The sequence below is a fragment of the Colobus angolensis genome, unplaced genomic scaffold (genome assembly GCF_000951035.1).
Source record: "Colobus angolensis palliatus isolate OR3802 unplaced genomic scaffold, Cang.pa_1.0 Scaffold77, whole genome shotgun sequence".
NCBI lineage: Eukaryota > Metazoa > Chordata > Mammalia > Primates > Cercopithecidae > Colobus > Colobus angolensis.
This window is the reverse complement of record NW_012121487.1, coordinates 2,117,613-2,139,881: the sequence shown is the minus strand read 5'-3', so window position 1 is coordinate 2,139,881 and position 22,269 is coordinate 2,117,613. Positions and strand designations below refer to the sequence as shown.

Genomic DNA, 22,269 nt, shown 5'->3' with positions numbered 1-22,269 from the left:
TTGAACCTGGGAGGCGGAGGTTGCGGTGATCCGAGATCGTGCCATTGCACTCCAGCCTGGGCAACAAGAGTGAAACTCCGCCTCAAAAAAAAAAAAAAAAAGAAAAGAAAATAAGCCTTCTGCTGGGCTATTGAGTGGATACCCCTTCCAGTGCCTGGGCTTCACCCCTGAACATCAGCGAGACTTCACTGCCCGTGACCTAGGTCCTACCCTCGCCAACAGTACTCACCACAGTGTCCGCCTGCTCATGCTGGATGACCAACGCTTGCTGCTGCCCCACTGGGCAAAGGTGGTAAGGCCCAGACTTCCTTGGTGCTCCATTGACCTTCATATCTAGCCTCCAAATGACTGGCTCCCAAACTTAGAGCAATTTCTCTACCCAACTGTGGATTCCTAGAGCACCATTCCCCTGGACCTCCAGGGTGCCATGGATCCCACAGTTGTCACTTTAAACCTCTCTAGGCTTGGGGTGGTAGCTCATGCTTATAATCCCAGCTCTTTGGGAACCCAAGATGGGGGGATCACGTGGACCTAAGGAGTTCAAGATGAGCCTGGGAAACATGGTAAAACCCCATCCCTATAAAAATAAAATAGAAAAGTTAGCCGAGTGTGATGGTGGCACGCCTATAGTCCCAACTATTCTGGAGGCTAAGGTGGGAGGTTTAGTTGATTCTAGAATTTGAGGCTGCAGTGAGCTGTGATTGTGCCACTGTACTCCAGCCTATGTGACAGAGTGAGACCCTGTCTCAAAAACAAAAACAAAAAATCCCTCCCAAAACTTCTCTAGTTGCATTCTTCCCACCACCCATCTTCAGGATTCCTACAAGAGGAAATAGAAGTTCCAGAAGCCTGTGTGCAAGGTCCAAGGTCACTTGCTTTTCCTTTGCAGGTACTGACAGACCCAGAGGCAGCTAAGTATGTTCATGGCATTGCCGTACATTGGTACCTGGACTTTCTGGCTCCAGCCAAAGCCACCCTAGGGGAGACACACCGCCTGTTCCCCAACACCATGCTCTTTGCCTCAGAGGCCTGTGTGGGCTCCAAGTTCTGGGAGCAGAGTGTGCGGCTAGGCTCCTGGGATCGAGGGATGCAGTACAGCCACAGCATCATCACGGTAAGCCACCCCAGTCTGCCTTCCTGCAAAGCACACCTCAGACCCCTTAGTAGTCTCACCAAAGACTGACAGACCTTTCCTGTCCAGCTTCCCCCAGCTAGCCTGCCCTTTTGGGCAATTCTGGGGAACCATGATTCCCTGTCTTGCCTTTCCTTCACAGGTCTGCACACGTCATTGCCCCTTTTGCAACTACTAAGGCACTTGCACCTGCCTCAGACTTCTCAGCTCCCCTTGAGATGTCTCAATCTTCACACCCCCAACTCCTTAGAAGCTAAGGAATGTGCCCCCCACAGGGCTGAGCTACCCACAGCCACTTCTCCCTCATGTGACCTTTACCTACAGTCTCTGGGGACTCCCAGTGTTGAGCCTTTGTCTCTTTGCCTTTGTCCTTACCCTAGAACCTCCTGTACCATGTGGTCGGCTGGACCGACTGGAACCTCGCCCTGAACCCCGAAGGAGGACCCAATTGGGTGCGTAATTTTGTCGACAGTCCCGTCATTGTAGACATCACCAAGGACACGTTTTACAAACAGCCCATGTTCTACCACCTTGGTCACTTCAGGTGAGTGGAGGGCAGGCACCCCCATTCCATACCAGGCTTATCATCTCCTACATCAGATGGCTTACATCACTCTACACCATAAGGGAGCAGGAAGGTGTTTAGGGTGGAACCTCGGGAGAGGCACACCCATCCCCTTTTGCACCATGGAGGCAGGAAGTGACTAGGTAGCAACAGAAACCCCAATGCCTGAGGCTGGACTGTGATGTAGAAAAGCAGGGTCAGTGCCCAGCAGCATGGCTCCAGGTCTAGAGACCCAGGGCAGAGCTTCTGCAGGAGTTATGAGGTGGGTATATGGGTGGGTGACTTCTTAGATGAGGGTTTCATGGGCGGTACCCCGAGGGACTCTGACCATCTGTTCCCACATTCAGCAAGTTCATTCCTGAGGGCTCCCAGAGAGTGGGGCTGGTTGCCAGTCAGAAGAACGACCTGGACACAGTGGCACTGATGCATCCCGATGGCTCTGCCGTTGTGGTCGTGCTAAACCGGTGAGGGCAATAGTGGGGTCTGGGAAGTGGGCTGAAGACAGGGTCGGGGGCCTTGGCAGGATCACGCTCTTAGCTTCTCCTCCCCACTCCCTAGCTCCTCTAAGGATGTGCCTCTTACCATCAAGGATCCTGCCGTGGGCTTCCTGGAGACGATCTCACCTGGCTACTCCATTCACACCTACCTGTGGCGTCGCCAGTGATGGAGTGGATACTCAAGCTCAGCCTGGGCATTCAAGGGACAGAGTCAGCTCACACGCTGTCTGTGGCTAAAGAGGGCACAGCAGGGCCAGGGTGAGCTTACAGCGACATAAGCCCAAGGGCAGTGGTTTGGGTGATTCACTTTCCCCTCTAGGTGGTGCCAGGGGCTGGAGGCCCCTAGAAAAAGATCAGTAAGCCCCAGTGTCCCCCCAGCCCCCATGCTTATGTGAACGTGCACTGTGTGCTGCTTGTTTTGGAAACTGGGCCTGGGCCCAGGCTTAGGGTGACCTCACTGTCGTACAAACACAAGATGAAGGGTGAGGGTAAGGAAAAGAAGAGACTAGGAAAGCTGGGCCCAAAACTGGAGACTGTTTGTCTTTCCTGGAGATGCAGAACTGGGCCCGTGGAGCAGCAGTGTCAGCATCAGGGCGGAAGCCTTAAAGCAGCAGGTGTGCCCAGGCACCCAGATGGTTCCTGTGGGACTAGCCAGGAAAAATGGCAGCTCTTAAAGGAGAAAATGTTTGAGCCCAGTCAGTGTGAGTGGCTTTATTCTGGGGGGCAGCACCCCGCGTCCGGCTGTACCAGCAAAGAGGAGGCACGGGGGCCTCTGGAATGCACGAGAGTAGAAAAACCAGTCCTGGGAGCGTGAGGACAAATCATTCCTCTTCATCCTCCTCAGCCATGCCCAGGGCCCGGGTGCCTGGGGCCCGAGCAGGCGTTGCCCGCTGGATGGAGACAATGCCGCTGAGCAAGGCGTAGCCCACCATGGCTGCCAGTCCTGCCAGCACAGATAAGATCTGGTTCCGGCGCCGGTATGGCTCCTCCTCAGTCTCTGGGCCTGCTGGTGTCTGGCGTGGCGGTGGTACCTCAGCTGAGGGTCAAGGAAGGAAGGTGAGTTAGGGGAACTAGTTCTGGGATCCCTGCCCACTCTCCCCAGGGCTGCCCCTCCCATCTGCCCCTTACCTCCATCCCAGGGGAAGTAGAGACTGAGGATGTGGGTACAATAGGCACAGAGGTTGTGCAGCCCCCGCAGGTGGGCCTGCAGCTTCCCACTGGGCAGCTTTGCCTGCAGCAGCAGGGCCAAGTAGCTAAAGACGAAGGCGTCCAAGGAGGCAGGGCTGGAGCAGAGAGAGAAGGGTGGGATGGAGGAGAAGCACTGGGACAGAAGGGGTAAAGATGCAGCTGGAGGAAAAGTCAGCCCTTGAGGTGGGCTCTGGGCAGCAGGCGGCCATCAGGGAAGGACAGGACACACAGTTCTAGACCTGGTATTGGGAGAGATCCCCAGGTGGCGCCAGCCTGGCCCTGAATAGGGCTCTATCCCAGGGCTGCATAAAGGGCACATTCAGTGCCCCACAGCTCTTCAGGCCCCTCCTGTGCCTGGCTGCCCTCCCACCCTACCCTTTTGTACCTCTGAGAAGGCTCTGGCCCCACACACAGGCCCACTGTCAGCAGGGCCAGTATCTGTCCCAAGGACCTCCTGTCCAGAGCCTGAGCCCACCCCAGCCCCAGCCCCAGCTGCTCCATCTGAACCTGTATCTTCTTCCAAGCCACCCATTACCCTCTTGGAGTCAGACTCACGCATCTCCAAAGAAGAACTTTTGAGAGCCCAGGCGCTGAGAGAGCAGGGTCAGACACTCCCGAGCCTCTCGGTACAGCTGTAGGGACGACACAGGTAGGCTTGCAGCTGCGGGAACAGTTCCACCTCCCCACCTAAGCATTCCCATTCCTGGCCAGCATCCTTGGGGCTCATCTCATACAACAGGCCCCGGTCTCAGAGCTACCTCCTTCTCCAGCTCTTCCTCATCCTCAGGCACGTGCTCCCCACTCAGCAGCTCTAGCCGTTCCATGTACTGCCGCTGCATGCGGCCAGGCAGGAAGAAGTTGAGGGGAAAGGGCATAGCCTCTGCATACCACTTCCGGGTCACTTCCACATAGTTCTTGGTGTCTATCCAGAAAGTATGTACCTGGATTGGGTAGGCAGGAAGAAACAGGCAGGTCTGAGCCAGTGCACCTGTCTGATTCAAGGTGGGCTTCTGACCCCCATGCTGTCCTGAGTCTCTGGGTGGGTCTATGTGTGCCCAACCCCTCCCCTGCTAACCATGGATGCTGGGAGGTCTGGGCACACTCACCAGCACCGGGAGCAACTTCTCCTCCAGGAGGGACATGAAGGCCAGGGTGTCTGCCCCTTGCCGAGCTGACAGATCATAATCAGCATTGTACTTCTGTGGAGAAAATATCCATGGCGTGGACACTGGGGGGCTGCAGGGGCACTTCACCAAGGAGGAAGGAGTCCTGTCTGGTACCCCCCTCACTGGCCTCTGAGTGTAGTGGAGGTAGAGCAAGGAACTTTTCCTGCCAAGGCTCCCTTGCCTGGGCCCAGCCAGTAGCCTGTTGCTGTTGGCAAAAAGCCTGGGCCTTGGAGCCTGCTGGCCGTCAAGGTCCAGCGCCCAATGCAGGGAAGGAGGGAAGGCTCTGCCGCAAACTAGGAGCAGCTCCCAGAATTTCCATGGAAAGCTGGAAGGACGCCTGCTGACGGCAGCTTTCTAATGGTAACTTCCCCGACCCAGACACCACAAAGCTAGCACAGCGGAGCTCAGATGCAGGCTGGGACTTGGTCCATGCCTCAGGAACCAGGGAAAGCCATCCTCACACTCCCTGGATCCAGGGAACCCACACCCAGGGCCCTGCAGCTGGTTCCCTCAGTGCCCAGCTCTTGCTATTTATTCCACTTCATTCCATGGCCCAGACACCACTACCACATACACATTCCACCCATACCCCCAGGTCTCAGCCTGCCCTACCTTCCCAGGCTCCAGTCCCTGCTCCTCAGCATCCCCCTCCACATCCTGAGTAAACTTTGTCCCCAGATAACCTCTTGAGCATGATCCTTAAATCTCCCTGAGCCTCAGTTTCTCCCGTGTGGAACGGGGGTAAGAATCTCTTTCTCTCAATGCCCCTGTGTTAGGAAATAATTTAGAATACTTTGGAAACTGGAAAAGCTCTGTTCACACCTAAGGAATCAGGGCCAGGAACCTTGTCTTTTATCTGGATCCTCTCTTTTCAGGCTTCTCAATTAATTCCCCAGGTCCTTAACCTTTGGGAAATTAGAAATGAGGAAGAACGTCCCACTTCTGACACTGTGTTCCCTCTTGGAACCTGACCATCAATGCTAGAAGAACCCTTGGAAAACATGCTGGCCCAGCCCTCTAGTTTTACAAATAAGGGAGTGCCAGCCCTGAGAGGTTATGTGGCCTGCCCAAGATCACATAGTCGATGTCAGAGTAAAGAGCAGAGCCTAGGCCTCCCTACTCCTCTAGTAATGCTCTTTCATCTTCTCCAAACTGGCTGTAAGTCTTGTCCATCCTGAGCCCCATATCTAGCCCAACCTAGTCCCTGGAAACAGAGAAGTGGCCCTTAGAAATCTCTCTCCAGTGCCACCATCAGAGGCCAACTGCTGTCTTCTACTCTCCTTCAGCCTGTGCTCCTCTCCCTCCCTACCTGACAGGCAGAAGGTACTGTGCCTCTGGATATCCCCACAGTGCCCTGAGCTTCATCTCCTGCCGACTGCTTTAATACATCACAGTGACACTGTGTGTGTGTGTCTCCACCAGCAGACTATTGCTCCTTGATGCTCTGGGTCACCTACATCTAGCATGGCATATATCTGGTGCTCAATAAATGTGTATTGTACAGAATTGACTGAACTTCTCTTACTGGCAGCCCCCTCTATCCAAGTCACCTACCTCTTTTCGAAGGTGGGTGATGATCTTGTGTGGAACTGAGATGACCTCTCCATGACTGGTCCGAAGGGCAGGCAGAGTTCCTAATATTGAGAGAGAAGTACACCTACCAACCAGACCCTTAGCTGCCTAGTCATACATAGTTGCAACACATTCCTACCCATCTCCTGCTTCTCCCCTTGTACATACCCTTCCTTACCCCCAAGGGACACTGGGTACCTGAAGGGCTCCGCCAGGGGTTGCTGATCTTGTGTACCTTCAGTGGAGCACCAGTAAATCTGGCATAGGTCTGCAGGGAAGGAAGCAGAAGTCAGAAAGGCAGGGCCATGGCCCCCACAGCAGTATCAAGAAGAGAAATAACATTTATTGAATACCTTATGTGCCATTCTCTGTACTTAGTATCTCAGTCTTGAAAAAAAAGGGGGAATCATTACCATTTCTATTTGCAAATGGGCAACACAGGGCTCAGAGAGATTACAGACATGTCCGTGATTACAGGTCAGCCAGGAAAATCCTTTCCTCTTTCTCCTCCCTTGCCATCTACCTAGTGGACATCTATCCTCAGAAGCTTTTCCTAACTAGTATCCCTCTTCTTGGAAGCACTGACCATGCCCTTCTCTTTGGCAGTATCTATGATCTGTTCCTATTTTACTTATATGTGAATATTTTATTATATTTATTTGCTTACCTATCTGCCTTTCTGTAAACTCAAACGGAGGGAACATATTTTATTCATCTTTGCATGGCAATATTTAATATTTGGAAGAAATCTAATAGATGCTCTTTAAAGCAAGGAGTCAATGAATAAATCAAGCAAACGAGTCTGTCTGATTGCTAAGCTCTTTCTACAAAGCCTGGCTGTGAGTCGTTTGGTCCAACAAACAATAGGCTCAGTAAATGCTGTTAAGTGAGGAGGAAGAGGAAAAGGGGGCTGAGGAGAAGGGAGGAATTCCAAGCTAGAGTGGGTCCCTGAGAGAGTCCTGCCTAGTAAACCTGCGAATGGAGAAAAAACGCCCAAAGAGAAAGGATCTCCGCAAGGTCACACAGCCAGTGAGTGGATGAGCAAGGACTAGAACCCATCACCTTAACTCCCAACCAGGCTTCTTTTCATTGCTGCATTAAGCCTAGAAATCTACAGCATAGGGCATTGAGCCCATATCTGCCACGTACACTCTTTGACTGCCTCAGTTTCCCCCACTGCGCCCGTGCTGAATAGCCCTGGCAAAGTTTGGATGCCTGGCTAGTTCGGCCCCCTCCCCAGTCATCAGAGCAAAACAGAGTGCGCCAGCGCCACCCCTCACCAGCACGGCAAGGCTGTCCAGGTCCACTGAGGGCAGCCCCCAGCCCCCTGACCAGCAGAACAGCTCCATGGGCGCCGCCATCTTGCCCGCCCTCTGTCCCGGAAACACTTCCTTGTGTGCTCCTGCCCTGCCCTGCACGGACCCGCCCCCTACCACCGCCCCTCCGGTAGTTGCGGTCAGGGGGCCCGGGGAGGTCCCCGGGGAGGCGAGGCTTCTTCTGGTCCGACTGGCAGCTGAACTGCGGGGGACTGGGCCGCGGGCCTCCGGGGAGGGCGGCCGCCGGCCCATCCAGAGGTGGCCCACGTAGCGGGACAGCGCTGTCGGCCCGGCGCGCCTCAGCGAGTCACGGCGCCTCGGCTGAGTGAAGCCCCGAGCCCCTGAAGGCGCAGCAGGCTCAGGAGAGCGGGGTCTTGTGCGCCCGGGCCAGGTCTGAGGGCTCTTGCCAAACTGCACGTGGCCTGTACTGCTCCGGGGCCCCTTGGGGCTCGTCCCCGAGCGGGGACTGCGGGGGGGGGTCCCCCGAGCAGCATGTTTTCCACAGCGCGTTATGTTTGGAGCGGGCCCTGCGCCGCCTGTCGCCATGGAAACAAAACAGGGGCGGTGGCAGCGGCCGGAGGCAAGGCCGGGCTGGGGTTTGGGTGGGGGAGGGGAAGAGCGGCTCGCAGGCTGTTGCTTAGGTAACGGGAACTCAGGCGCCCCTCTGCTTCATCCGGGTCACGGCCCATGCGCTAGTACCCACAGTGTTCCACAGTCTGGTCCTTGGCTTCTCGCCTGTCCCCCTGGTCTTCTACGCCTGTCCCTGGTGTCCCTTTCCTCTTTCCTGGTTTCTTCACTCCGACCTCACCACTGCTTTAGATTCTCCCGTCAGTTCCCGTCAGACGCTTCCAGACTCCCAAGCTTTCCTAGGAATCAGGGAAAATGGAGAAACAGGCACGTATCAGGGGACTCTCACCCTAATAAAGAGCACTTGCTCCGCCAGAACATCTAACTTCATGCCATGTGGGCATCCCTGGGCACTATAGCAAGCTAGTTTCGGCCACTCCCTTGGCATCCTTTCCTGCCAGCTGTGGAATAATGCCCACTGTCTAGCACTGCCCCTGCCAGGGGTGCTTGCCTCCCACAATCGTGGCTTCCAGAAAACAGCATTCGGTAGTGCTGTGTGCGGAGACCCCCAACAACGTGATGACTGTGGAGAGGGAGGCACCTGGGGGAGGATCATTAGGGAGAGGTAGAAGGCAGGGAGGCCTCCAGGATTCTTTCCCAGTGCCCCTGGTTCCCAGAGCTGATGATGCCTCCAGGGTGATTGGCAGCTCTTTGTTTCAGCCCCCCCTCCAACTCTGTCCCTCCGCCCCCCGGCTCCTGCTCTCTCCGCCTAGCCTTTTCCCCTCCCAGCTGCCTGCCTGCCAGGGGTAGTGAGCCGGCTGAAAGGCATGGAGACGCAGGAACTTCGGGGGGCCCTGGCTCTTCTCCTCCTTTGCTCTTTCGCATCTGCCAGTCAGGACCTGCAGGGTAAGCCTGTCTCCATCCTCTTAGACCGCTCTGTGGGTCTTCCCCATTTTCCCTCAACCCAAGTAGCAGAGAGCATGTGGGTAAGGGGAGAGGGAAGAGGCCAGAAAGTGAGCCAGAGGAAAACGTTAGACTGCCTAGGGTTGGTGAAATTATGGCCTGGTGGACAGGAGTGGGCACCACAGAGTAGTGGGGGAGTTGGAACGGGCCAGGGTCAGGCATGAGGCCAGGGCAGAGGACTCAGGAACTGGATGCCCAGGCTGCCTGGCTGGGGTGGTTCCTGAGCATCTGTAGGCACCCTAGGGTCCGGGAGAGCAGCCTGAAGGTGGGCATACTGTAGGTCCCTGGGCTTCATCCCTTTGGGCTCCTGGCTGCCCAAGGACAGGGCGGGGGTGGGGACCAAGAAGCCTGGGCTCTCCCGGAGGTCTGGTGGTGGGATGGGCCAATGGATGTGGGAGAGGTAGCTGGAGCAGATGACACAGGCATAGATTCTTTACTGGCTGGAGGGAAAACCACAGATTGGCCAGGACACAGGAGGCAGAGGAGCTGGGTCCTACATTCCCGTGGGAGATAGCCCAGATGGTGGGAGGGTCAGAGCCCTCGGTGGGCAACTGTTCTTATCCAGAGCGAGTGTGCTGTACCCCTAGGATGGGAGGAGAGGAACTAGGGTGTGGAACGAGCCAAATCCAGGAGTGGAAAGAGAAACTGCCTCCCGTTTCTGCGTTGTGGGAACCAGGTGCCACTCCTGAGGGGGATCAGCACAGCATCTCCTTTGCGCCACCTGGTGGGGGCATCTCAAATGTGTGGGGTGCTGTTTCTGTGTTTCCAAGTGTGCCTCAAACCTGCAGGTTCCCAGAAGGTGGTAATAGGCAATAATGGGGAAAGGAAGGCACAACGGCTGTCTTCTGAGAGCAACAAGAGTTGAGGTTTTGTTTTGTTTTTTTGAGACGGAGTTTCACTCTTGTTGCCTAGGCTGGAGTGCAGTGGCGTGATCTCGGCTCACTGCAACCTCTGCCTCCCAGGTTCAAGCGAGTTTCCTGCCTCAGCCTCCTGAGTAGCTGGGATTACAGGCGCCCGCCACCATGCCCGGCTAGTTTTTGTTGTTGTTGTTTTTGTATTTTTAGTAGAGACGGGGTTTCACCATGTTGGTCAGGCTGGTCTCAAACTCCTGACCTTAGGCGATCCACCCACCTCAGCCTCCCAAAGTGCTGGGATTACAGGTGCAAGCCACTGTGCCCAGCCAAGGGTTGAATTTTGAGGTGACTAACACTGCCTGGTGATGGGAGTAGGGGGTGATGTGGGCTCAGGGGAGGGCATACCTTAGCATTTGATCCCATTCTCTAACCTTGATAACCCCTGCCTGACCAGTAATTGACCTGCTGACTGTGGGCGAGTCTCGGCAGATGGTAGCTGTGGCAGAGAAGATCCGGACAGCCCTGCTCACTGCTGGGGACATCTACCTCTTGTCCACCTTCCGCCTGCCCCCCAAGCAGGGTGGTGTCCTCTTTGGCCTCTATTCTCGCCAAGACAACACGCGATGGCTGGAGGCCTCTGTTGTAGGCAAGATCAACAAAGGTGACTGGTGGGCATCTCCTTTCCTGCAATGGTGACCTCTTTTAAGCATTCTCCCTCATCCCTACTTCACAAGTGCTTCCTCATTCTCCTTGGCCTCCACTGGGGACCAAGGTCCCATCAGGCCCACCAGACATCAGGGGCGCCTGGTATGGGGTGCTTACAAGGTGCTTTAAGAGGCCATGTACCAAACAATAGAGTGAAGCTTGAGTCCTGATATTTGTAGGGATGGGAGGTTGTACTTGGGGATGCTTGGAGGGAGGGTGAGGCATGTCTCTGTGCCTCAGCGGTGATATAGAAAGGTCTTTCAGATCCCTGGAACAGTTCAGTGGCCACAGAACCAGCTGTCACCATAGGAGAGGACAGAGTCATCTGATACCAATGAATACTAAGAAAGTATTTGTCTCTAAACCAATTATTTTTTCCAACAGAGTCTCGCTTTGTTACCTAGGCTGGAGTGCAGTGGTACAATCTCAGCTCACTGCAACCTCCACCTCCTGGGTTCAAGCGATTCTATCTCAGCCTCCTGAGTAGCTGGGACTACAGGTGCCCACCACCACGCCTGGCTAACTATTGTATTTTTAGTAGAAATAGGGTTTCACCATGTTGACCAGGCTGTTCTCAAACTCCTGACCTCAAGTGATCTGCCCACCTTGGCCTCCTAAAGTGCTGGGATTACAGGTGTGAGTCACCGTGCCTGGCCTCTAAACCAATTTCAAAAACATTTATTGTGTACCTATTACATACAAGGTGTTGACAGCTACATAGTAGAATTAGGGATGGGGGCCCTAAAGATGTGGTATCCAGCAGAGTTGATCCAAGGCTCAGCTGGGAGGCAGGGGGAAGGGGATAGCACCCATACTGATCTCCCCTCCTGGGCAGTACTGGTGCGATACCAGCGGGAGGATGGCAAAGTCCACGCCGTGAACCTACAGCAAGCAGGCCTGGCCGATGGTCGCACACACACGGTTCTCCTGCGACTCCGAGGTCCCTCCAGACCCAGCCCTGCTTTACATCTCTATGTGGACTGCAAACTGGGTGACCAACATGCAGGCCTTCCAGCACTGGCCCCCATTCCTCCAGCAGAGGTCGATGGGCTGGAGATTAGGACTGGACAGAAGGCATATTTGAGGATGCAGGTGAGCTGGGAGGAACCTCTGAGTTCTGTGGAAATAGAGTTTGCACCAGTTGGGGAAGGGGTTAGTAGACCTTCCCACCTTACTCTGCTGCTATCCCCCCAGGGCTTTGTGGAATCTATGAAAATTATTCTGGGTGGGTCCATGGCCCGGGTAGGAGCCCTGAGTGAGTGTCCATTCCAAGGGGACGAGTCCATCCACAGTGCAGGTAACACAGAGACTTGTTTGCTGACATTGGACCATGGGTCCTGTGGCCTTTGGTGACTCCTGTCTTCTTGACCTCCCTCTCCCTTAAAACCCATTCTTTTGGCTCACCTGTTCTTAGGGTTTCTAACTCTGTTATTCCAAATCTTTTACCTGACTCCACAATCTCCAATACAGCCATCCCAGAAAAAAAAGCGATCCAAGAGAGGAATTAGTTAATTGCTTGGTCTTGGCTGACCAAGAGATACTGGTCTCGAGTATTTTGTTTTTTTTTTTTTGGAGATGGAGTCTTGTTCTGTTGCCCAGGCTGGAGTGCAGTGGTGCAATCTGGGTCACTGCAATCTCCACCTCCTGGGTTCAAGTGATTCTCCTGCCTCAGCCTCCCAAGTAGCTGGGATTACAGACACCCACCACCATACCCGGCTAATTTTTGTATTTTTAGTAGAGATGGGGTTTCACCACATTGGCCAGGCTGGTCTCGAACACCTAATCTCAAGTGATCCACCCACCTTGGCCTCTCAAAGTGCTGGGATTACAGGCATGAGCCACTGTGCGCGACCTGGTCTCGAGTCTTTTATAGTTCCCACTGGCAGCTGTCACCAGCAATTTCTCTGAGCATTGCCCATCTGCCTGCTCTCTCTGACAGGGATGTTCAGAAGCTCTCAGCTAAATAAAACCTCCCCAGATATTTGAGGGAGAGCTCTTGAAGAAGGGAATGGGATGGCTGGGAGTGGTGGCTCACACCTGTATTCCCAGCACTTTGGGGGGCCGAGGTGGGCTGATCACTCAAGGTCAGGAGTTCAAGACCAGCCTGGCCCACATGGTGAAACCTCATCTCTACTAAGAAATACAAAAAATTAGCTGGGCATGGTAGTGGGTACCTGTAGTCCAGTTACTTGGGAGGCGGAGGCAGGAGAGTCGCTTGAACCTGGGAGGTGGAGGTTGTGGTGAGCTGAGATCACGCCACTGCATTCTAGCCTGGGCAACAGAGCAAGACTCTGTCTCAAAAAAAAAAAAAAAAAAAAACAGAAGGGAATGGGATGTACTGGGGCCCTGGCCCTGCTTTGGGTCCATCCCTTCTGCCATTACCATGCCTAGGAACCAGGAGGATTTGGGTTTTGACTTCCTGTGAAGCAACTCCCTTAGAGGGCCTTTTGCCCTGTGGAAGAAGCTGGCACTGCTTGTCTGCCAGCTCTACCCTCCCAGTATCCAGCACCCCATCTTTATTCTGGGGCTCCAGCCCTGTCCCTGTCCTCACCTTCCTTCTTCCTCCTCACCAGCCAGGCCTCTCTTCACTTCACCTCACCCCTCTGACTATGTTTTCTTCTCCTCTCCAGTGACCAATGCACTGCACTCCATTCTAGGTGAGTAGGCCACACTGAAGCGGAAGCAGGGATGGGGGAGGAGGCCCCAGGCTCTGGCAGCTGCCTGAAACTAAGTCCTCTTCAGTCAGGAGTGTAGTAGGTTTAAAGGCAGAAGTGGGCAGCCGTGGCATGTGCAGGCTTATTGCCCATGGAGGGCCCAGGACTGGTGCTCCGGTACTGAGCCCCTCACACCCTGGGTCCTGACAGGGGAGCAGACCAAGGCGCTGGTCACCCAACTCACCCTCTTCAACCAGATCCTGGTGGAGCTGCGGGATGATATACGAGACCAGGTTTGGGTGGGCCGGTGAAGGGTGGCACTGATTCTGGGGTGGGATGGCAGATGTCAAGTGCTGACTCCTCCCCATCGTTCTCCAGGTGAAGGAAATGTCCCTGATCCGAAACACCATTATGGAGTGTCAGGTGTGCGGTGAGTGGGAGAGCAGGGGAGGCTCCAGATGACAGTGCCACGTTCCCCACCCAATGGCTTTGGCTTTCCCTTCTCGTGGCTTAAATAATGACCACCGGGTAGCTCTGACTGTGTCCACCCCTCAGGCTTCCATGAGCAGCGTTCCCACTGCAGCCCCAATCCCTGCTTCCGAGGTGTGGACTGCATGGAAGTGTACGAGTACCCAGGCTACCGCTGTGGGCCCTGCCCCCCCGGCCTGCAGGGCAACGGCACCCACTGCAGTGACATCAATGAGGTGGGGGAGGGCAGAGCCCAGAAGGGTACAGAAAACTGGGGTGAGGATGTCAGGAGAAGCCCAAGAGGGTGGGATAAATGCTGGTCCAGGGCCGGGCGCGGTGGCTCAAGCCTGTAATCCCAGCACTTTGGGAGGCCGAGACAGGCGGATCACGAGGTCAGGAGATCGAGACCATCCTGGCTAACACGGTGAAACCCCGTCTCTACTAAAAAATACAAAAACTAGCCGGGCGTGGTGGCCGGCGCCTGTAGTCCCAGCTACTCGGGAGGCTGAGGCAGGAGAATGGCGTGAACCCGGGAGGCGGAGCTTGCAGTGAGCTGAGATCCGGCCACTGCACTCCAGCCTGGGTGACAGCGAGACTCTGTCTCCAAAAAAAAAAAAAAAAAAAATGCTGGTCCAGAGGAGAGGAATTTGGAGTTTAGGAGAGGTCAGAGGCAAGAAGAGAAATGCAACATGGGAGAGACAGAAGGCCTGGGGCAAAGACTGAAGGCCACACAGGGAAGGAGCTGGGGAAACTGCAGGGGAGGCTTGAGATGGAAACCAGGCGCATGGGGAGGGAGAGAGGGAACCCCGAGGGAAGCAGGGTGGGGACCAGGAGCACAAGGCGGTTGTGTGGGGAGAGCTGCACAAAGGGGAGACCTGGAGCAATGGTTCATGGATCACAGGCAGGGGCCTGAGTTTCCCAGAGGGTGGCCTGACCTCTGCCTTCTCATCTGGTCCCCAGTGTGCTCACGCTGACCCCTGTTTCCCGGGCTCCAGCTGCATCAACACCATGCCCGGCTTCCACTGTGAGGCCTGTCCTCGAGGGTACAAGGGCACACAGGTGTCTGGTGTGGGCATTGACTATGCCCGGGCCAGCAAACAGGTCAGACTGGGTAGTGTGTGCGGACAAGGGATCTTGGCCTTGTAGAGGCCAGGGGCTTCTGGGTTGGACATGGGACCCTTGTGATGAATGGGACATGGATGGCTTTGCATCGGCTTTGGGTCTGGGCTTAATGTTGATGTTCACAGATAAGGCCATACCAGTGTCCTCTGCTGTATCTGAGGAGACCCACCATAGGTCTGGTTCCACCCAAAGTCTGCCCCTTCAGGTCTGCAATGACATCGATGAATGCAATGATGGCAACAATGGTGGCTGTGACCCAAACTCCATCTGCACCAACACTGTGGTGAGCTGAATACCCTGAGTGTATTCTGGGGTGGTGGGAATGGTAAAACCCCAACCCTTGCCCCTTCTTACCTTCAAATTTCCTGCTGCCTTTCCTCCTCCCTAGGATACTACACAGATTAGGTGTTCACATGGACTTGGTTTGGAATACTGGTTTGCCTCTTGCTAGCTCTTTGGCAGGTTATTTAACTTTTCTGAGCCTCAGCTTCCTCATCTGAAAACCAAGGCTGTTATCCACCCTGAAAGGCTGTCATGAGAACCTAAAGGAGATACTGATGTGCCCGGCATAGCCGAGTGCCCAGCCCACACCCTGCAGGTGGGGCAGTGCTGGTCCTGGGTGCCTGGTGGGCTCATCCTCCTTCCTAAGATGCCGCCTCTCCACTCTTAGGGCTCTTTCAAGTGTGGTCCCTGCCGCCTGGGTTTCCTGGGCAACCAGAGCCAGGGCTGCCTCCCAGCCCGGACCTGCCACAGCCCAGCCCATAGTCCCTGCCACATCCATGCTCACTGTCTCTTTGAACGCAATGGTGCAGTGTCCTGCCAGGTGAGCTAGGCTTCAGGCATGGAAGGAAAAGGGAGAGTCTGGGGAAAGGGGTAGGGCTATGTTTAGGGCTTGGGTTGCAGGCCTTCACAGGAGAGAGGTGGGCCTGAGCCCAGGAACTGGTTGGTGGAGAGAATAGAACCTGAAGCAGGGAAAATAGAGGGAGGAGGGGAGCCAGACCAAACTGCTAGCTCCTACCCTTTGTGTTGCCCTAGTGTAACGTGGGCTGGGCTGGGAATGGGAACGTATGTGGGACTGACACAGACATCGATGGCTATCCAGACCAAGCACTGCCCTGCATGGACAACAACAAACACTGCAAACAGGTGCAGGGAGCAGGCGGGTGAGGGGGCGTAGTGGGGAGCCCAGGCTGGGTCAGGCCAGAACTCATCCATTCTCTTCCCCTGAACTTTAGGACAACTGCCTTTTGACACCCAACTCTGGGCAGGAAGATGCTGATAATGATGGTGTGGGGGACCAGTGTGATGACGATGCTGATGGGGATGGGATCAAGAATGTTGAGGTGACTCCCAGATTGCCCTGCCCCTTGAAGCTCCTCTCCTCTCCTCCTGTCCTCTCAGTGCCTCTCTTACCTCATTTGGCAGCTCTCTAGGAAGGGCCCAATACTCCAAATCAGAGAGGCAAAAACCTCATGCCCAGGACAAGGAGGCTGGGTGGGTGGGACTGTGCTGAATAGTTTGTCCATCACAAGAGTGTGATCTTAGAAAAGGATACAGTGTGGCCGGGCGCGGTGGCTCAAGCCTGTAATCCCAGCACTTTGGGAGGCCGAGACGGGCGGATCACGAGGTCAGGAGATGGAGACCATCCTGGCTAACACGGTGAAACCCCGTCTCTACTAAAAAATACAAAAAAAAAAAAAAAAAAAACTAGCCGGGCGGGGTGGCGGGCGCCTGTAGTCACAGCTACTCAGGAGGCCGAGCCAGGAGAATGGCGTAAACCCAGGAGGCGGAGCTTGTAGTGAGCTGAGATCCGGCCACTGCACTCCAGCCTGGGCCACAGAGTGAGACTTTGTCTCAAAAAAAAAAAAAAAGAAAAGAAAAGAAAAGGATACAGTGACAAGGTAGGTGCAAGATGACAAGTGATTTAGGGGAGACCTGACCCTTCCCCTCCCACCCCTCTGCCCAGGACAACTGCCGGCTGTTCCCCAACAAAGACCAACAGAACTCAGATACAGATTCATTTGGTGATGCCTGTGACAATTGCCCCAACGTTCCCAACAATGACCAGAAGGACACAGATGGCAATGGGGAAGGAGATGCCTGTGACAACGACGTGGATGGGGATGGTGCAGGCCTGGGGCTGAAGGGGTGGCTGGGGGACCTGTAAGAATTTGGATCAGGTAGGGATGACGAAGGGAAGCTAGGAAGTCTCTGTGAACTGGGGAGGCAGGCTTGTGGACGCTGGCCTGGGCGAGGAGAGATTACCTGCAGCAGATGTCAATGGGAATGTGAGGTAGGGCGTAGCGTTGGGCAGAGTGTGGACTAGAGTGTGAGACAAGAAACAGGCAGATTTCCTGACCAGTTGTCCTCTAGGTGGGGAGACAAAGTTCGGGACTTTCACCAACCTAGGAGAGAGAGTATGGCGTGTTCTATTAACAACCTTGTGCTACCCATGTCTTCTAGGCATCCCCAATGGATTGGACAATTGCCCTAAAGTCCCCAACCCACTACAGACAGACAGGGATGAGGACGGGGTGGGAGATGCTTGTGACAGCTGTCCTGAAATGAGCAATCCTACCCAGGTACAGGGGGATGGTAAGGACGGGAGGGATGAGAGTACTGATGGATGAAGCCCCAGCCCTTTGGATGGGAAGTGGTCAGATCACCCTCTTCAGAGTTATAAAGAGATGGTGAGAACAGGTCCCTCTCTCTCAGACAGATGCAGACAGCGACTTGGTGGGGGATGTCTGTGATACCAATGAAGATAGGTAAGGTCTTGATCAAGCGATGCAAGGTATTTCTTTTTTTGTTGTTTTTTGTTTTTGAGACGGAGTCTTGCTCTGTCACCCAGGCTAGAGTACAGTGGCACGATCTTGGCTCACTGCAACCTCTGCTTCCCAGGGTCAAGTGATTCTCCTGCCTCAACCTCCCCGAGTAGCTGGGATTACAGGCGTGTGCTACCAAGCCTGGCTAATTCTTGTATTTTTAGTAGAGACAGGGTTTCACCATATTGGCCAGGCTGGTCTCGAACCTCCCCGAGTAGCTGGGATTACAGGCGTGTGCTACCAAGCCTGGCTAATTCTTGTATTTTTAGTAGAGACAGGGTTTCACCATATTGGCCAGGCTGGTCTCGAACCTCCCCGAGTAGCTGGGATTACAGGCGTGTGCTACCAAGCCTGGCTAATTCTTGTATTTTTAGTAGAGACAGGGTTTCACCATATTGGCCAGGCTGGTCTCGAACTCCTGACCTCAGGTAATCCACCAGCCTCTGCCTCCCAAAGTGCTGTGATTACAGGTGTGAGCCACTGTGCCTGGCAACATGCAAGTTCTTATAGGGGATATTTTACTTTCCTCTAGTATATCCTTTTTTTTTTTTTTTTTTTTCTGAGACTCGCTCTGCTGCCCAGACTGGAGTGCAGTGGCACGATCTCGGCTCACTGCAAGCTCCGCCTCCTGGGTTCACGCCATTCTCCTGCCTCAGCCTCCCGAGTAGCTGGGACTGCAGACAGCCACCACCACACCTGGCTAATTTTTTGTGTTTTTAGTAGAGATGGGGTTTCACCGTGTTAACCAGAATGGTCTCGATCTCATGACCTCGTGATCCGCCCACCTCAGCCTCCCAAAGTGCTGGGATTACAGGTGTGAGCCACTGCACCCGGCCTCCTATTTTTTTTGAGATGGAGTCTCACTCTGCCACCCAAGCTGGAGTGCAGTGATGTGGTATCGGCTCACTGCAACCTCCGCCTCCAGGGTTCAAGCGATTTCCCTGCCTCAGCCTCCTGAGTAGCTGGGATTACAGGTGCGTGCTACCAAGCTCGGCTAATTTTTTTTTTAGTAGAGACAGGGTTTCGTTGTGTTGGCCAGGCCGGTCTTGAACTCCTGACGTCAGGTGATCTGCCCACCTTGGCCTCCCAAAGTCCTGGGAATACAGGCATGAGCCACTGTGCCCGGGCCATAGTATATTCTAAATTCCTTCTATGATTTAGCCTTAATTCTCTATCGCTATTGAGCAGGAAGTCATTCTTATAGTCATCCCTCCATTCCTACTGCTGGACCTTCACCTCACAAAACTGACTGCCAGAGGTTGATTATATGGAGAGTAGATTCCAGAGGCTCCCAGGCAGAAGCAAGGGGAAGGACAAGGAGTACCTTTAAAGCCTTTATTTGGTACCTGTTCTTCTGATTAGTGATGGGGATGGGCATCAGGACACCAAGGACAACTGCCCACAGCTGCCAAATAGCTCCCAGCTGGACTCAGACAACGATGGACTTGGAGATGAGTGTGATGGGGATGATGACAATGATGGCATCCCAGATTACGTGCCTCCTGGTCCTGATAACTGCCGCCTGGTACCCAATCCCAATCAGAAGGACTCAGATGGTAAGCCTGGGGACCCAGAGCGCATTAGACTGGTGTTGCCTTTGCCCAGCTGAAGGCAGCAAGCCCCGTTGGGAAGTGAGGAACAGCAAGGTGGGGAAAGAAGTCAGGAATGCAAGGCCCAACAGGTGGTATTGTTGCCTAATGGCAGTGGCCAGGGCCTTCCTGAGCACCCAGCCTCACTCTGCCCAGGCAATGGCGTTGGTGATGTGTGTGAGGATGACTTTGACAATGATGCTGTGGTCGACCCCCTGGATGTGTGTCCCGAAAGTGCAGAGGTAACGCTTACGGATTTTCGGGCCTATCAGACCGTCGTCCTGGATCCTGAGGGTGATGCTCAGATTGACCCAAACTGGGTTGTGCTCAACCAGGTACTCAGGGCAGTGGGCTGGGCAGGTGCTATCAGACAGGGCTACTGGGGCGGGGGGGCCTGGGAGGGATAGCACAACCTGCATCACAGCTTTTTCTTTACTATACAACCCCAGGGCATGGAAATCGTTCAGACCATGAACAGTGACCCTGGCTTGGCAGTTGGTATGTAAGGGATATACAGTTCAATCACTTCCAAATGGAGGAATCCTATAGGGGCAGAGGGTAGGGGAGGAAACAAACAGGGAGAATGGGCAAAGTGGTGAGAGAGAAGGCAGTGGCACAAGCCGGCCACACACACAGCAGGCATCCTTTCCCAACTTCACCCCACGATGGGCCACCAGTAGCTTTGCTGCCCCTGACTTTTATCCCACCCCCACCACAGGATACACGGCCTTCAATGGTGTGGACTTTGAAGGCACCTTCCATGTGAACACAGTGACTGACGATGACTACGCAGGCTTTCTCTTCAGTTATCAAGACAGTGGCCGCTTCTACGTGGTCATGTGGAAGCAGACGGAGCAGACCTACTGGCAGGCTACACCCTTTCGGGCAGTTGCCCAGCCCGGGCTGCAGCTCAAGGTCCCCAGCTGCTCAGATTCCCCAACCCAGGGCCCTTTCCCAAAGCTCTCCTCTGCAGCCCCAGGGCCTCCCCCACTGCTTGACTGGGAACCCTCTTACCCAGACATCTGGCTTGGAGCCAGCTCTCTGGGGCCCCAGGGCATTTTCATGACCGCCTTGACTCCCTTTCTCACCTGCACTTACCGACCTGTTGTCTCCCCTCACTCCAGTTCTGCAGTTGACCCACTGTCTTTGCCAATGTCTCCCAGGCAGTGACATCAGTGTCTGGCCCAGGTGAGCACCTCCGAAATGCCCTGTGGCATACTGGCCACACCCCCGATCAGGTACGGCTACTGTGGACGGACCCACGAAACGTGGGCTGGCGGGACAAGACCTCCTACCGCTGGCAGCTTCTGCACCGGCCTCAAGTTGGCTACATTCGGTAAGGAGAGGGGCCGAGCCCACCTGTGGGACTCAGGCCGGGCCTGTCCTTCCTCTTTAGTTGGGACTCACCAGTGACCTCTCCATGGGTGGGGACTGCAGCCACTTCTCTCCATCTCCCTTCTCACCACGGACACAAGCACCTATGAGTGATGTTGGTGAAGTCACTCCTCCTCCATGACCTATTTTCCCCTCTGTAAAATGAGGGCATTGGGTTAGATGCCCTTTACAGTTCTCCAGAAGCCTCCAAACCCAGGCCAATCTGTGGAGGGGCACATCACATCTGGTCCCTTAGTTGGTATGGCCTGGAATCTGTCTTATCAACCTGGATAAGGATCATCTGACCTGGAAGGGATCATCATTTACAGAAGAGAAAACCAAGGCCCTGATTTCACAGGCCTCGGTTCAGCACTTTGTTCACAACTTTGCATTCCTCTCCAACAAGTAGCCCTAGTTGGTGGGGATGAACAGGAAGGGAGGGGAAATGGGTCTGCTTAGAGGCTGGACTTTCCGTGGCCAAGAGCCCAGAATCCAGGAACCTGGGTTGGTTCCCCTTTAAGGTGCCTGGGGCTGTGGGGTGCCAGGACAGGGGATAAAAGGGGGTAGACTAGAGCCTGGGAAGCGGGTGACTTCACCCCCCAGCCCATTGTGCTGATCGTCATGGCAACCCAATCCTCGCTTGGAATGCGGCTGGTGCTTTGAGATGCAAAAGGAGCTGGACAAAGAGCTAGGGGCCCCAGGCCTGAGAAAAGCACCCCCCTTCCTTCTCCTTCCTGCCTCCCTTTCCCTCCCTCCCTTCTCTCTCAGGCCTGGTGAGCTCAAGGGGGGCTGGGGAAAAGCAGGGCCCCAGGCATGGTGGCAGAGTGCCCACTGGCACCCTAGCACCAGTGGACACTCCTATCCTGGAATCCTGGACAGGGTGAAGCTCTATGAGGGACCCCAGCTTGTGGCGGATTCTGGGGTGATCATTGACACATCCATGCGAGGGGGGCGTCTTGGTGTATTCTGCTTTTCCCAAGAAAACATCATTTGGTCCAATCTCCAGTATCGATGCAATGGTGAGGTGACCGATTGAGATCAACCTGATCCTTCATGCCTTGCAGGAGAGCCACATCCTCTGACTTGACTTATTTCCCCTTCAGACACAGTGCCTGAGGACTTTGAGCCATTCCGGAGGCAGCTGCTCCAGGGAAGGGTGTGAGGAGGAGGCCACCGGATTCAGAATTCAGAATTTTAGACCCTTTGGCCTTGGGGTCCACCCTGGAGACCCTGAGGTCTAAGCTACAGCCCCTCAGCCAACCGCAGACCCTTCTCTGGCACTCAAAAGGAGTTCAGTTCCAGAGGGGTGGTCGCCCCACTGTTCAGGGGATGAGTTTTCAAGGGGTATTACTCAGGCACTAACCCCAGGAAAGATGACAGCACATTGCCATAAAGTTCTGGTTGTTTTCTAAGCCAGTGCAACTGCTTATTTTAGGAATTTTCCGAGATAGGGTGGGGAAGTGGAAGGAATTGGGGAGTAGAAGAGAAAGCTTGGGAGGGGGGAAGTTAGGGATCTAGGGGAAGTTTGGCTGATTTGGGGGTGTGGGTGGGGGAGGTGCTGGATGGAGTTAAGTGAAGGATACGGTGCCTGTCGGAGGATGCCCGAAGTCCTCCCAGCCCCACTTACTCACGGTGGCAGCGGCGACACTCCAGTCTATCAAAGATCCGCCGGGATGGAGAGCCAGGAGGGCGGGGGCTGCCCCGCTAGGGGT

At 54.7% G+C, this 22,269-nt stretch overlaps 3 protein-coding genes and 1 long non-coding RNA gene across 8 annotated transcripts in view; 2 read left to right on the top strand and 2 right to left on the bottom strand.

The window, feature by feature from the left end:
- The window catches only part of GBA (glucosidase, beta, acid), a 42,508-nt gene extending 39,619 nt beyond the window's left edge, over positions 1 to 2,889 (top strand). For all 3 annotated transcript variants that reach the window (XM_011928311.1, XM_011928312.1, XM_011928310.1), the window contains 3 exons: positions 1,513 to 1,676; positions 2,045 to 2,161; positions 2,256 to 2,889. In XM_011928311.1, coding sequence (XP_011783701.1) covers positions 1,513 to 1,676; positions 2,045 to 2,161; positions 2,256 to 2,361 — 387 coding nt within the window. In that variant the 3' untranslated portion in view covers positions 2,362 to 2,889. The remainder of the gene's footprint in view (positions 1 to 1,512; positions 1,677 to 2,044; positions 2,162 to 2,255) is intronic.
- A 1-nt stretch (position 2,890) lies between these two features.
- MTX1 (metaxin 1) lies at positions 2,891 to 8,690 on the bottom strand. The gene is made up of 9 exons (XM_011928313.1): positions 8,515 to 8,690; positions 7,401 to 8,302; positions 6,319 to 6,388; positions 6,103 to 6,182; positions 4,489 to 4,581; positions 4,141 to 4,323; positions 3,938 to 4,014; positions 3,323 to 3,477; positions 2,891 to 3,230 (listed from the first exon to the last, which is right to left on the bottom strand). The coding sequence occupies exons 2-9, from the start codon at positions 7,980 to 7,982 to the stop codon at positions 3,016 to 3,018; spliced, it is 1,455 nt and encodes a 484-aa protein (XP_011783703.1). The 5' UTR covers positions 7,983 to 8,302; positions 8,515 to 8,690; the 3' UTR covers positions 2,891 to 3,015.
- A 35-nt stretch (positions 8,691 to 8,725) lies between these two features.
- On the top strand, positions 8,726 to 21,969 carry THBS3 (thrombospondin 3). 3 transcript variants are annotated; one of them, XM_011928314.1, is made up of 23 exons: positions 8,726 to 8,909; positions 10,275 to 10,481; positions 11,361 to 11,617; positions 11,720 to 11,822; positions 13,156 to 13,182; positions 13,390 to 13,472; positions 13,558 to 13,609; positions 13,735 to 13,883; positions 14,608 to 14,748; positions 14,975 to 15,052; positions 15,440 to 15,592; positions 15,805 to 15,915; positions 16,005 to 16,112; positions 16,736 to 16,895; positions 17,233 to 17,351; positions 17,485 to 17,537; positions 18,957 to 19,150; positions 19,340 to 19,518; positions 19,633 to 19,681; positions 19,902 to 20,098; positions 20,347 to 20,519; positions 21,437 to 21,576; positions 21,661 to 21,969. In XM_011928314.1, exons 1-23 carry the CDS (start codon positions 8,831 to 8,833, stop codon positions 21,717 to 21,719), a joined length of 2,871 nt encoding a protein of 956 aa, XP_011783704.1. In that variant the 5' UTR covers positions 8,726 to 8,830; the 3' UTR covers positions 21,720 to 21,969. The 3 variants fall into 3 exon arrangements, with proteins under 3 accessions (XP_011783704.1, XP_011783706.1, XP_011783707.1); XM_011928316.1 differs by lacking the exon at positions 13,156 to 13,182; XM_011928317.1 differs by lacking the exons at positions 11,361 to 11,617; positions 11,720 to 11,822.
- LOC105502034 lies at positions 16,780 to 20,712 on the bottom strand. Its single transcript, XR_001000273.1, has 3 exons — positions 20,543 to 20,712; positions 18,941 to 19,156; positions 16,780 to 17,174 (listed from the first exon to the last, which is right to left on the bottom strand). It is a non-coding gene; the product is annotated as an uncharacterized LOC105502034 (long non-coding RNA).
- Positions 21,970 to 22,269: the final 300 nt, after the last annotated feature.